The sequence below is a fragment of the Hemibagrus wyckioides genome, linkage group LG06, assembly GCF_019097595.1.
Source record: "Hemibagrus wyckioides isolate EC202008001 linkage group LG06, SWU_Hwy_1.0, whole genome shotgun sequence".
NCBI classification, from domain to species: Eukaryota; Metazoa; Chordata; class Actinopteri; order Siluriformes; family Bagridae; genus Hemibagrus; species Hemibagrus wyckioides.
Genome location: NC_080715.1, coordinates 27,382,535 through 27,393,963, shown reverse-complemented (window position 1 = coordinate 27,393,963; position 11,429 = coordinate 27,382,535). Strand labels below are relative to the sequence as shown.

General features: G+C 38.7%; 1 protein-coding gene across 1 annotated transcript; it reads left to right on the top strand.

The window, feature by feature from the left end:
- The first annotated feature begins 1,234 nt into the window (after positions 1 to 1,234).
- On the top strand, positions 1,235 to 11,396 carry cenpj (centromere protein J). The gene is made up of 17 exons (XM_058393535.1): positions 1,235 to 1,342; positions 1,695 to 2,031; positions 3,249 to 3,363; positions 3,445 to 3,576; positions 3,790 to 3,925; positions 4,004 to 4,094; positions 4,358 to 5,681; positions 5,844 to 5,967; positions 6,686 to 6,851; positions 6,947 to 7,201; positions 7,283 to 7,400; positions 7,622 to 7,740; positions 7,852 to 7,926; positions 8,137 to 8,277; positions 9,136 to 9,220; positions 9,304 to 9,424; positions 9,596 to 11,396. The coding sequence occupies exons 2-17, from the start codon at positions 1,699 to 1,701 to the stop codon at positions 9,780 to 9,782; spliced, it is 3,522 nt and encodes a 1,173-aa protein (XP_058249518.1). The 5' UTR covers positions 1,235 to 1,342; positions 1,695 to 1,698; the 3' UTR covers positions 9,783 to 11,396.
- The last annotated feature ends 33 nt before the right edge of the window (positions 11,397 to 11,429 follow it).

Here is an 11,429-nt window from a genome sequence, read left to right as displayed (position 1 = left end):
ATGTCCTCCCCATGCTTGGTGGATTTCCTCCAGGTGCTCCGGTTTCCTCCCACAGTCCAAAGACATGCTTCTAGGCTGATTGGAGTCTCTAAATTGCCCATACTGTGTGTGATTGCGTGAGTGAATGAGTGTATGTGTGTGCCATGCGATGGGTTGGCACTCTGTCCAGGGTGTATCCTGCCTTGATGCCCGATGAAGCCTGAGATGGGCACAGGCTCCCCGTGACCCGATGACAGATCGGATAAGCGGTAAGACAATGAAAAATGTTCATATTTTCTTGATCTGGTAAGAACTCTGGCAGCTTCATTCTGGACTAACTGTAGCTTGTTTATTGAAGATGCAGGACAACCACCTAGTAATGCATTACAATAGTCTAGTCTGGAGGTCATGAAAGCAAGAACTAGCTTTTCTGCATCAGATACAGATAAGATGTTTCTAAGCTTGGCAAAGTGAAAGAAGGCTGTTTTTGTAATACTGGAGGTATGATTTTCAAAGGACAAGTTGGTGTCTAATATTATGGTGATATAGAAATTTTTCATCACTTGTTCTGCTAAAGTCTAGTGCTTTCTTGACCCGTTGTGCGGTGGAGTCATGCTCTGTGATTAATGCAAATAATTCAATAATAATTCTCATTGTGACACAAGAGTGTATTGTTGTGCTGGTTACCGGTGTAAGACTTTTTAGACACAGCTTTGTGGCCTGTGAGCTGAATAGGACTTTTATTATATTTTCCCCTTCAACCTTGTAAGTAGGCTTTAAAAGAGTAATTGAGTAACTGTTCCAGCTTAAGAAAAAAAAAGTGAGAGAGAGAGAACAAACAAACAAACAAATAGATAAAAACAAACAAACAAACAAATAAATACAAATTAAAAAATGAACATTTTAAAAATGCAAAATAATAATAATAATAATAATAATAATAATAATAATAATAATAATAATAATAATATGATAATGATAATGATGATGATGATAAGGATGATAACAATATTACACCCAGGTACACCCATTACACACAATAGTACATCCTTCTAAATGCAAGTTGAATCGTTAAACTTTTACCTCATGTATTCTGTGAAAACCGTTCTGTCTAACAGCACGAACATTACTGAATAACGAGCCTAATATAAATTCATAAAATAAGTGTCTTCTAATGGGCTCTTAGCGTATTTTTTTTAGCTTGGGTTTAACTACATTACCCAGAATGCTCCGGGACTTTTATTGTGTTTCCCGTCTCGCGGGCTTTGTTTTGTTATGGCGGTTCGTTTCGAAACAGGGACGCGAGTTTACCCGTCATCATCTGAGCGCTTTAAACACCCAGGAGCCACCGGCACAACACAAGGTAAGCGCAAAATATAAGTTTATACTACGTTTTAACTAATACTTTATGGTTAACTCATTATGTCATTATGAGTTATATATTATGCACTAAAGTTTAGGGTAGCCGTAAGTGCGCTAATCGGTGTAAAGTGTTTGTTTGGGTTGTGTTGTCACCGGAGTGTGTTTAACTAGCCAACGGTTTGTTTGTTAGCCAGCTAGTTACATCGCCCTACAACATGGACACTAAACATAATTCTTGTTATTCAGCTACACAGTGTAGTGTTTTCCCCCAAACGTTTTTATCTACCTAAGACGGATAGCATAGCTAAAACCAGATAAGGAAGTCATTAACTGTACGACTTGCACCGTTTCAGGAACATGACCTCTCCAGCTGGACCGCAGTCTCACTTCTTGTTGCGCTGGATGACCAGCAGCTCTCGAGCTGGAGTGTTTCTGAATGGCTCTCCAGGAGACATGGGCTCTGTCAGGAGCAGCTGTAGCTCTCAGGGAATGGACGTGTCCTTAGAGGATTCGTTCAGCACCCAATTCGCTCCTTTACCCATATCCCGCAGCAGTAGCTGCACGGATGTGGACTCCCTCTGTCCTTCACAGTCCAGCAGGGCCAAGGTCTCCACATCCCCCAGCGGTGAAGTGGACATGGGTCACCCTGCTGCAGGAAAACCCCAGGCGCTCATCGACAGGCTTCAAGAAGTAAGTCCAGGCAGCATGTTCTCCTGAAATTCAGAAGGTTTTACACCTGGGTTGGAGAAACCCACATGTTAGACCTAAAACCTTAAGTCTTAGCCTTTCTTCAGTAAAGGCATCTCATATAAATACTATAAACTTCTTTAACAGCTTCAGGAGGTAAGCTGAAGTTGCATTGCTTCTTAAAGTATGTCTCAAATCAAGATTGGTATTTCTGAGCATTGTGTCCTGGTTCCCTGTGTTCTAGACATCAATGCACTCTAAAACTGTCAACATAAGCAACACATATTTAAGAATAACCTTATATATAACACACACATACATACATACATATATATATATATATATATATATATATATATATATATATATATATATATATATATATATATATATATGTATGTATGTATGTGTGTTATATATATGGTTGGTGCTGGTAGAATTTGTCTCTTAATTTGAATAGAGTTGAGAAATTCTCAACAATATTTCGTACTCTTGTTGCCTCTTCTGCATAACTCTGTGCTCCCACAAGCATCTGTGTGAGATTTTACACCTGTAGAAAGTGGAAGCCGATGCACCTCTGATTTTCCCGTTATAGATATAAATGTAAAACTATTCTGTAAAACTGCTCTGTGAAAATAGCTTTCATTAAACTAACTATAGGATTGAATGGAATGAATTCTAGAGTGCTTTTTAATTTATATGCTAATGTTAGCTAAAGAATCGTTGTTAACAAAAGGTTTTGGTAGTTGTAAGACCGCTAACAAGCTACAAGGTGTGTGTAACAAACCAACTGTTTTATATTAAAAGTATGCATAAATAACCCTAGAAAAATGAAAGGTGAAGTGACTGAAAGAAAATATTCAATATAATATTCTAACCTGCATTTTTTGTTATTATTCTTTTCATCATCCACAATGCTCTGTATTGTGATATCAAATGTTTCTATTTAATTATCAATGTAACCCTCAGATAAATCGAATAGATTTTGAAATGAATCCAAATAGGGTCAAGGTCAAATATCTGAAATAATAGGGTTTTTTTTTTCTTACATTTGTTCCTTCCTGTTTTAAGTACATTATGTATTCAGTATAAGAGGTATACAGATTAGTTTCAGAAAAATGAATTGGTGGTGGTGAAGACCAACTAATTGCTTTATTGAGTTAAATTTTTTTATTCTAGTACTTTATTTCTAGTGAAATTTGGGTTACATGTTTCTTTAGCTGAAGCAGCTGCAGCAGTGCATGCAAGAGCAACTAAAAGCCCACCAACAGGAGCAGCTACAGAAACTGCAGAACGAACAGTCAAGGCTTCTGGGGATGATGCAGACGGCCTCAGGTATAATACACTGCCGCATTGAAAAGTGCTGATCTTGTATTATATGTATACCTGACTGAGTCAACTTATGCATTTAAACAGTGTATGAAAATATAAAACAGCCGTGCCTCAAAAGTACTGAGCAGCCAGGATCGATGTCTTCGCACACAAGACCCAGAGATTCACCAGTTCAGCATGTACACCAGCAGCCCAAAGAAGTAGAAAGGACACTGGGTAAAGCATTAACTACTTCCTGACTCTTATTTCCTGTGTAAGATAGATCTACTCAATCCAGTGAAATACCACCATCCTGCACCTTGTAGTGGGTTTTTTTTTCTAAAGAACCTTGTTCAGCCTCATCCAGGCTTATTACTTAGCTGAATAAGGTGGGTTGGGAGCAAAGAAAAACACCTCTGACATGCACAGAGACATTTATTACACAAACAGAGCCAAGCGTGCGGAATCAAGAGCCAAGTTCTGGACATCACAGTGATGATGAAGATTACGATCATGAAGAAAAATCACTGCATTGTGAAGACAACAGCACATGCCAAAAAGACAGTGAAACAGAGCCACATGACAGGTAAGTTTCATCAGTGATGGACGAATTATGAAAATCTCAACATAACAGCATGATTTTGACATGACGTCGTGTCTCCAGGCCGATCAGATCAGGTGGCAGCGGGAAGACATTTGAAGAGATATTAGAAGAGCAGCTCAAGCTGGAAGATGAGAAGCTAAGCAAGATTTCTGTAAGACATTAATTATACCTCCAGTGTGAATGAACTGTTGCTTGTAGTAGCATGTCCAAAAGTTATAGATTATATAGAAGTTATAGACTTGCTAAGGTACACAATTTCAAAAATCGTTTATGCTTGAGTATGCTGTATTTTTGGTCTTCTCTAACAAAAGATGAATTAATATTGTAGAAAAATCATTTACCTTAATTTGAGAGCATGTAGATGTTTGGTTCAGTACCTCAAGTCTGTAAAAATTGTCTACTTTCTTCTTTTAGGGTGCTCCGACTGATGCAGCTAAGGCGAAGAGGCCGTTTTTAAGGCGAGGGGAAGGCTTGTCCAGATTCACTAGAGGCAAAACTACTAGATCTGTCAGAGACAGGGCAACTAGTTCAGGCACTAAACCCACACCAGGTATCAATCTGTCAGCCTCTCGGACAGTCAGATCCAACCAGAGCTCCGAAACAAAACGGACTTCTCCAAAATCTATAAGCACAACAAACGTCGTAACTCAGCGTAAGACTGCTGTACTGAACAAAAATAACTTTCCACAGAAGACAGTACCAGTAAGCAAGGCTTTTGCAAAAGGTCATGGAGCCCTTCAGAATGTCAGAGTAGAAGGGCAGAATGAGAGCTCTGGACCTGTCCAACACCAAAATAAGAGTAATAATAAGCCTGAAGGTCAGAAGGTTCTCTCAGATTTCATGGTTGGTATCAGTAAAGGGCCATCAAGACAGGTTCACAGAATGGATGAGCATAGTGCTCGAATTGCAGAGAATTCATTTGAGGTATGGCTGAAAGAGCGAGGTGAACACTGGGAAAAAGCTCAGCATCATGAATGTGTGGAGCTTGGTGAGTTTGAGCTGCTAGAGAGAGCAGCTGATGAGTTCTCCTTTTCCAGTAATTCATCTTTCGTCAACAATCTTTTGCGAAGGGATGGTAGACGTCTTTCCTCCACCCCTGTCAAATCGCCACCAAAATCCTCACTTCCTGACTGTCGTCCTGATGACGGTACTGACCTCAACAAGGTTCACAGTCCACGAGTAACACCTGTAGTAAGTGTGGCAGTGATTGAAGAAGCAAACACACAGTCAGATGAAGTGATGTCCGAAAGTTCTGAAGATGAACGAATGGAAGAGTCTGATTCCTCACTGTGTAGCAACACCATTTTTCATCAGCCTGCTATACTGCCAGAACCTTTTAGCCTTCAACTTACAGCACCACCCTATGATAAGCGATCTTATCAAGACAGAGACAGTACAGAAAGTCCAGAAGCAGAAGAGGAGAGCTACAGAGACTCTACTCTTGTGGACACCAGAGGTCAGGTGGAGTTTGATGATGATGACACATGGAACGAGCCTGAGAATTCCATGAGCAGTCCTGCAAAGACAGACGATCAGCCAGATAGGGTACTGAAGAGGAAGATTGCTATTTCAAAAGGAGCAGAGCTTGATCATTGTTCTAACAGCCCATTAGACCATGAGCCTGGGCCACCACCAACATGCCAGTTGGTAGCGAGGCTGTTTCCAGCTCTGAAGCCAAAACCATGTCCTCCTCCACCAGAAGTGCTAGATTTAGATGGCCATAGTGAACAAGGAGCAGGTGATGAGAACAATCTATTATCCATTATCATTTATAGTTTGTTATTCTGCTATTCATGGCAATTTATCTTTTATTATTACTATCGTCAGAGGTGAGCACTGATGTTTGATGCTTGGCTCAAGTAAGTTATAGCATGCTGTTGCGGTATTATTTCTAATCCAGCCAGATCAACTTTACTCCGTGAGCGTTTGGTGGAACTGGAGACTGAGATTGAGCGCTTCAAGAAAGAAAATGCAGCACTGAGCCGACTCAGGCAGGAAAACCAGGAGATTCAAGAGAATCTGCGGTATGTAACAACTCTGATTTACATTAGTCTGTTTTCTGAGTCTGAAGCTAAATCTATACTTTGGTTTACTTTGGTTTAAACATAATTAACAAACCAAAGGTGTATATGTAGGTGTAAAGGTAAGCAAACCTGAGCTTAGCAGTGCTGGGGCTTGAACCCCGTCCTTCTGATCAACAACCCAGAGCTTGAGCCCCTTGAGCCCCCACTGGAACATGTCTCCTTTCATATCCTCATTTAAGGCCACAGATGCAGTTTATAGTTATGTATATATTACACAAGAAATTCACAGAGCACTTGGGAACAGTTGGGAATGATATTAATACTGGGTACAGTTTACCTTTGCTCTTACAACAGCCTCCAGTCTTCATCGCATTGATTTCACAAGATATTGGTAACATTTCTTTGAGTTCTAAAGGATGCTGTAGAATTTAAAGAAATGTTCCAATCTCCACTGGATTCAGATCCAGTGACTGGGAAAACAATTGAACACTGAACCAGTGTGAACATACCAGGCAGGGAAAATAAACCACTGTGCTGGACTCTGGCCCTCTAGGACTGGAATTAAGCACAACCTATGATTTTGCTGGTAATTATGGAACAGTGTGCAGAGTCTAGCCACATGCTTATGTACGAATGAAGATTAAATTTAAATTTAGGGTGTATTTGAGGATTGATTTAGTTAGCATCATTTAATTTAATTGACATTCTTTTTGTACAGGAAGGAGAAAGCAGAGTTTCAGCAGAATATGGCAGAAGAACTTGCCAAATGGGAGGCATTTAAGTGTGAGGAAAGCCGGAAGCTCCAACGTGAGAAAAAGTTGTTTGAGAAACATGCAGCAGCTGCTAGAGCAAGACCTGACAAACAGGAACGAGATGAGATACAGGTTAACACTATCTCTTTCATTCTTTATTGTTTTCCTATGTAAGTCTCTTGAGTACTCTTGAGTTTTAACTGTTTATGTGTTTGTGTGTGTGACAGTCTCTAAAACAGCAGCTAAACACTCTGCAGGAGGATTTAAGAAAACGAGAGGCCCGTTGGACCAGCACTCACAATCGTCTCAGGCAGCAGATAGACACCCTCAGTGCAGAGAACACTACTCTACGAGACCAGGTCCGGACACTGGAAAAACTTCGCCTGAGTACCTGGAAAAATGCTGAGTCTGACCGGGAAAAAGAGAGAGGGAGGTCCAGTATTTCCAGCAACAGCAGTAACATCAGGACAACAAAATCCAAGGTGCTAAAAGAAAACCCATTCTCTGAAAATGATCTATTAGTACATCTGCAGCAGTTCATTTTGAGATTTCTATTTTCCTAGAGTCCCTCTTCCAGTGTTAAAAGCAGCCCACCTGAGAACTGCAAGAAGATGGAAAGTCTAGTGGTTCAGAATCCTTCTAAAATTCCAGCCAAGTCCTCAGGGCCCATAAGCTCTACAGGTTTGAACAGATTTTTTTTTCGATGAGGATGAGTTAGAGCTGGATGGTACACAACAATGTGGCATCTGGCTCAGTGTCGATCCTGACCTTTTTTTAAATAGTATTTTTATTCATTGCAAATAGTATAATCTTTTCCTTGATGGAAAAAAAGGAAAATTTGATGTATTGTAATAATGTTTTATTTAATTCCTCTGATATAAATATACTTGATTTTCTTCTAGACTGGCAAAAGGAGCCTTGTCCAGTGGCTGCTCCACTCCACATTTTAGATCATTTAATAGTGTCTGAGGTAAATAGCCATCATCCCCAGCTAGCCAAAAACTCCACCCACTCTGTCATGGTGAGTGTAAGCATTTTTTTTACTACAGAAGTATGCTGGAATCAAAAATTTTTTCATATGCCAACTTTAGTGTAGACATCCTTATTTACCTTAATTGCTGTTTTTTCTCAGGAAGTGGATAACCTCAGGGACATCACAGAGAACTCTGAACTTGAACAGGAAGAGATCATGCATATGGATGGCAAGGTAAAATAATAATAACAAATTATCAGGACAGTATTGTGGTCTTTCTAATTAGATTCTTTGAGGGTAAGTGTGTGAGATTCAATACTTTTAGTTAATTGATTATATATATATATAATTTTTTTTTTTTTTTTATAAATACCAGGCCAAGCAACTTAGCATTCAAAATGTAGTCCTTAAGACTTAAGATTTTTTTGTTGTTGCCTGTATCAGATTGAAAAAATGTGTCCTGATGGAGGACGACTCACAGTTTTCCCCAACGGCACAAGAAAACAAGTGTCTGCTGACGGACTGACGGTCACAATCACTTTTTTCAATGGCGACATAAAGCAGATAATGCCAGATCAACGAGTGGTGAGTCACATGAATTCAACAATTCTTAACTATACTCTCATTTTGTTGTTAAAGCCTTTAAAAATGAATGAAAGTACACTTAAATTTTGAACAGAGTAAGTTCCAGCATATATATATATATATATATATATATATATATATATATATATATATATATATATATATATATATATATATATATATATATATATATATATATATATATATTATACACACACTGATCAGGCATAACATTCTGAGCAGTGAGAGGTGAAGTGAATAACACTGATGATCTCATCATGGCACCTGTTAGTGGGTGGGATATATTAGGCAGCAGGTGAACATTTTGTCCTCAAAGTTGATGTGTTAGAAGCACACGTAAGGCAAGCGTAAGGATTTGAGTGAGTTTGAGGAAGAGCCAAATTGTGATGGCTAGACAACTGGATCAGAGCATCTCCAAAACTGCAGCTCTTGTGGGGTGTTCCTGGTCTGCAGTGGTCAATATCTATCAAAAGTAACCTTCAAGTACTGTAAGTTGCGAGATGGGATCTGTGGTGACCCCACCTTGCAACTTACAGGACTTAAAGGATCTGCTGCTAACATCTTGGTGCCAGATACCACAGCATACCTTCAGGGATCAAGTGGAGTCCATGCCTCGACAGGTCAGGGCTGTTTTGGCAGCAAAAAGGGAACCAACACAATATTAGGCAGGTAATAATGTTGTGCCTGATCAGTGTATAATACAGCATATTTTACTGTAGGCTTGACCAATCAGTTTTGATTAAATCAGATTTGGTAGCACTTTGTTATTCTCATGGACTGCAGGAAAAAAATCCCCTGTAGTACCTGAAATTCTAACTGTTTCCTATAAAATTGCAGATATATTATTATGCAGAAGCTCAAACCACACATACCACCTACCCCGATGGTCTGGAAGTGCTCCAGTTCCCAAACAACCAGATAGGTAAATCCTTGTTTGTTTAGGAGACTGCTGTAATAAGATGCCATTGTTGTGTGTCTAGAAATCCTGCTGTTTCTGTATTTCAGAAAAACACTTTACAGATGGTCATAAGGAGATCGTGTTTCCTGACCAGACTGTTAAAAACCTTTATCCTGATGGAAGAGAGGAGAGCGTGCTCTTAGATGGCACAATAATACAGCAAAACCCGTAAGTGTTCTTTTTAAATAACCTTGAATGGTGCAGAGATTATTTTGGAACTCATTACATTGGAGACTGATTATACTGACTTTCAGTCATATACAGGGTCTGTTACAGTTACACAAATGTTAAAATAATGTTTGTTTAATTATGCACTTTTCTTTTTTTTTTTTTTTAAAGAGATGGCACTAAGCAGATCCAGTTCAACACAGGTCAGCGAGAGCTTCATACTGCAGAATTTAAGAGACGAGAATATCCTGATGGAACAGTTAAAACTGTTTACTCAGACGGACGACAGGAGACTCGCTACCCCAACGGCCGCGTGAGGCTCAAAAACCCTGAAGGACATGTAATCATGGACACCTGAGAGAACTCGAAACATTCTTACTTGAATGCTTGAAACATTGAAGTTTTGTTTGCAGGAAAAGAAATGCTGCATTTTTGTCAAAGTGGGAAAAAAACAAATGTTTTGTGTTTTATAGATTGACAAATAATTTATTTGTAGTGTACATTTTTGTAAAATAAATATTATAATTCACTGATTTAATTGAAGCTTCTGAAATTTTAACTTACCTTTTCTGAAACAAGCATAAGGACGTGCAAGCAGGAATAAAGTAAATTTTAAGTCAGAAAATAAGACCTTAAAATCCTTAGAGGATACGAAATTTAATTGCAGGTACATTACAGTAAAATCTGTTTTTATTTACAAAGCCCTGCAACACACTCCAAAATAAGCACTATATGCAAATAATGTAAAACTACACATATTGAAAATACAGAAAGAACTGACTGACTATATACTTATTTTTCATTTATCTAAATTACTCGAATCTTTCGATTCCTTTCATTAAAACCCGTAAATTATGATGAGAATATGAATGTAATTTTTAACATGAAGTTATGCAAAACAGGCATAACATTATGAGCACAGACATGAAGTGAATAACACTGATGATCTCATCATGGCAGCTGTTAGTGGGTGGGATATATTAGGCAGCAAGTGAACATTTTGTCCTCAAAGTTGATGTTAGAAGCAGGAAAAATGGACAAGTGTAAGGATTAGAGTGAGTTTGACAAAGGGCCAAATTGTGATGGCTAGATGACTGGATCAGAGCATCTCCAAAACTGCAGCTCTTGTGGGGTGTTCCCGGTCTGCAGTGGTCAGTATCTATCAAAAGTGGTCCAAGGAAGGAACAGTGGTGAACTTGGTGACAGGGTCATGGGTGGCCAAGGCTCATTGATGCACGTGGGGAGTGAAGGCTGGCCCGTGTGATCCGATCCAACAGACGAGCTACTGTTGCTCAAATTAATGCTGGTTCTAATAGAAAGGTGTCAGAATACCCAGTGCATGATGGGTCAGGACTGTTTTGGCAGCGAAAGGGAGACCAACAGAATATTAGGCAGGTGGTCATAATGTTATGCCTGGTTAGTGTACATACACACACAACTTTTCCAAAATGCCCCTTAGTATTTGTAAACCAAAATACTACAAAGATACTAGTAATCTGACACTTTTAGATTATAACTTAAAATCTGACTGAATAATCTTTTTTATTAATCAGATATCTAAAATGTAATCCACTAACTATTAAGAGGTTTCTCTAAGAAATCCAAATATGAATATAAGACAGAAATTACGTTAAAACGCCAAAGTAACCTGTTAAGCCCTGGTTAGATTTTTTTCTGGGCTTATTAAAACAAAAGCTAATGTAAAATCTGTGATAAATATTGATGTCTGCAACATATATTAAATACATTTCTATGCTTAAGGAGCTCCTAACTGGCAGCAAAGTTCAAGAGGCCGTCTCTGAGGCGAGGAAAAGCAATGTCACATTCACTTGAAGTCACTACATCGTGCACTAATGTCTGTAAAGTAGAATTGTACAGTTTTTTGTTTGTTATTTTTCAATAACCTTAAATGGTACAGTGTTTCTCTAGCAGACAGTTAACTTCCGTCAAAATGTTCTTCTATACTTTATAGACAAAATGTTCAGTAAATGTACGTGTTCAAATA

Coding starts and splice junctions, on each gene's coding strand:
- cenpj (XM_058393535.1), top strand. CDS start 1,699: ATGACCTCTCCAGCTGGACCGCAGTCTCACTTCTTGTTGCGCTGGATG. Junction 3,364..3,444: donor GATGATGCAGACGGCCTCAG/GTATAATACACT, acceptor GCATTTAAACAG/TGTATGAAAATATAAAACAG. Junction 9,425..9,595: donor ACAATAATACAGCAAAACCC/GTAAGTGTTCTT, acceptor TTTTTTTTAAAG/AGATGGCACTAAGCAGATCC.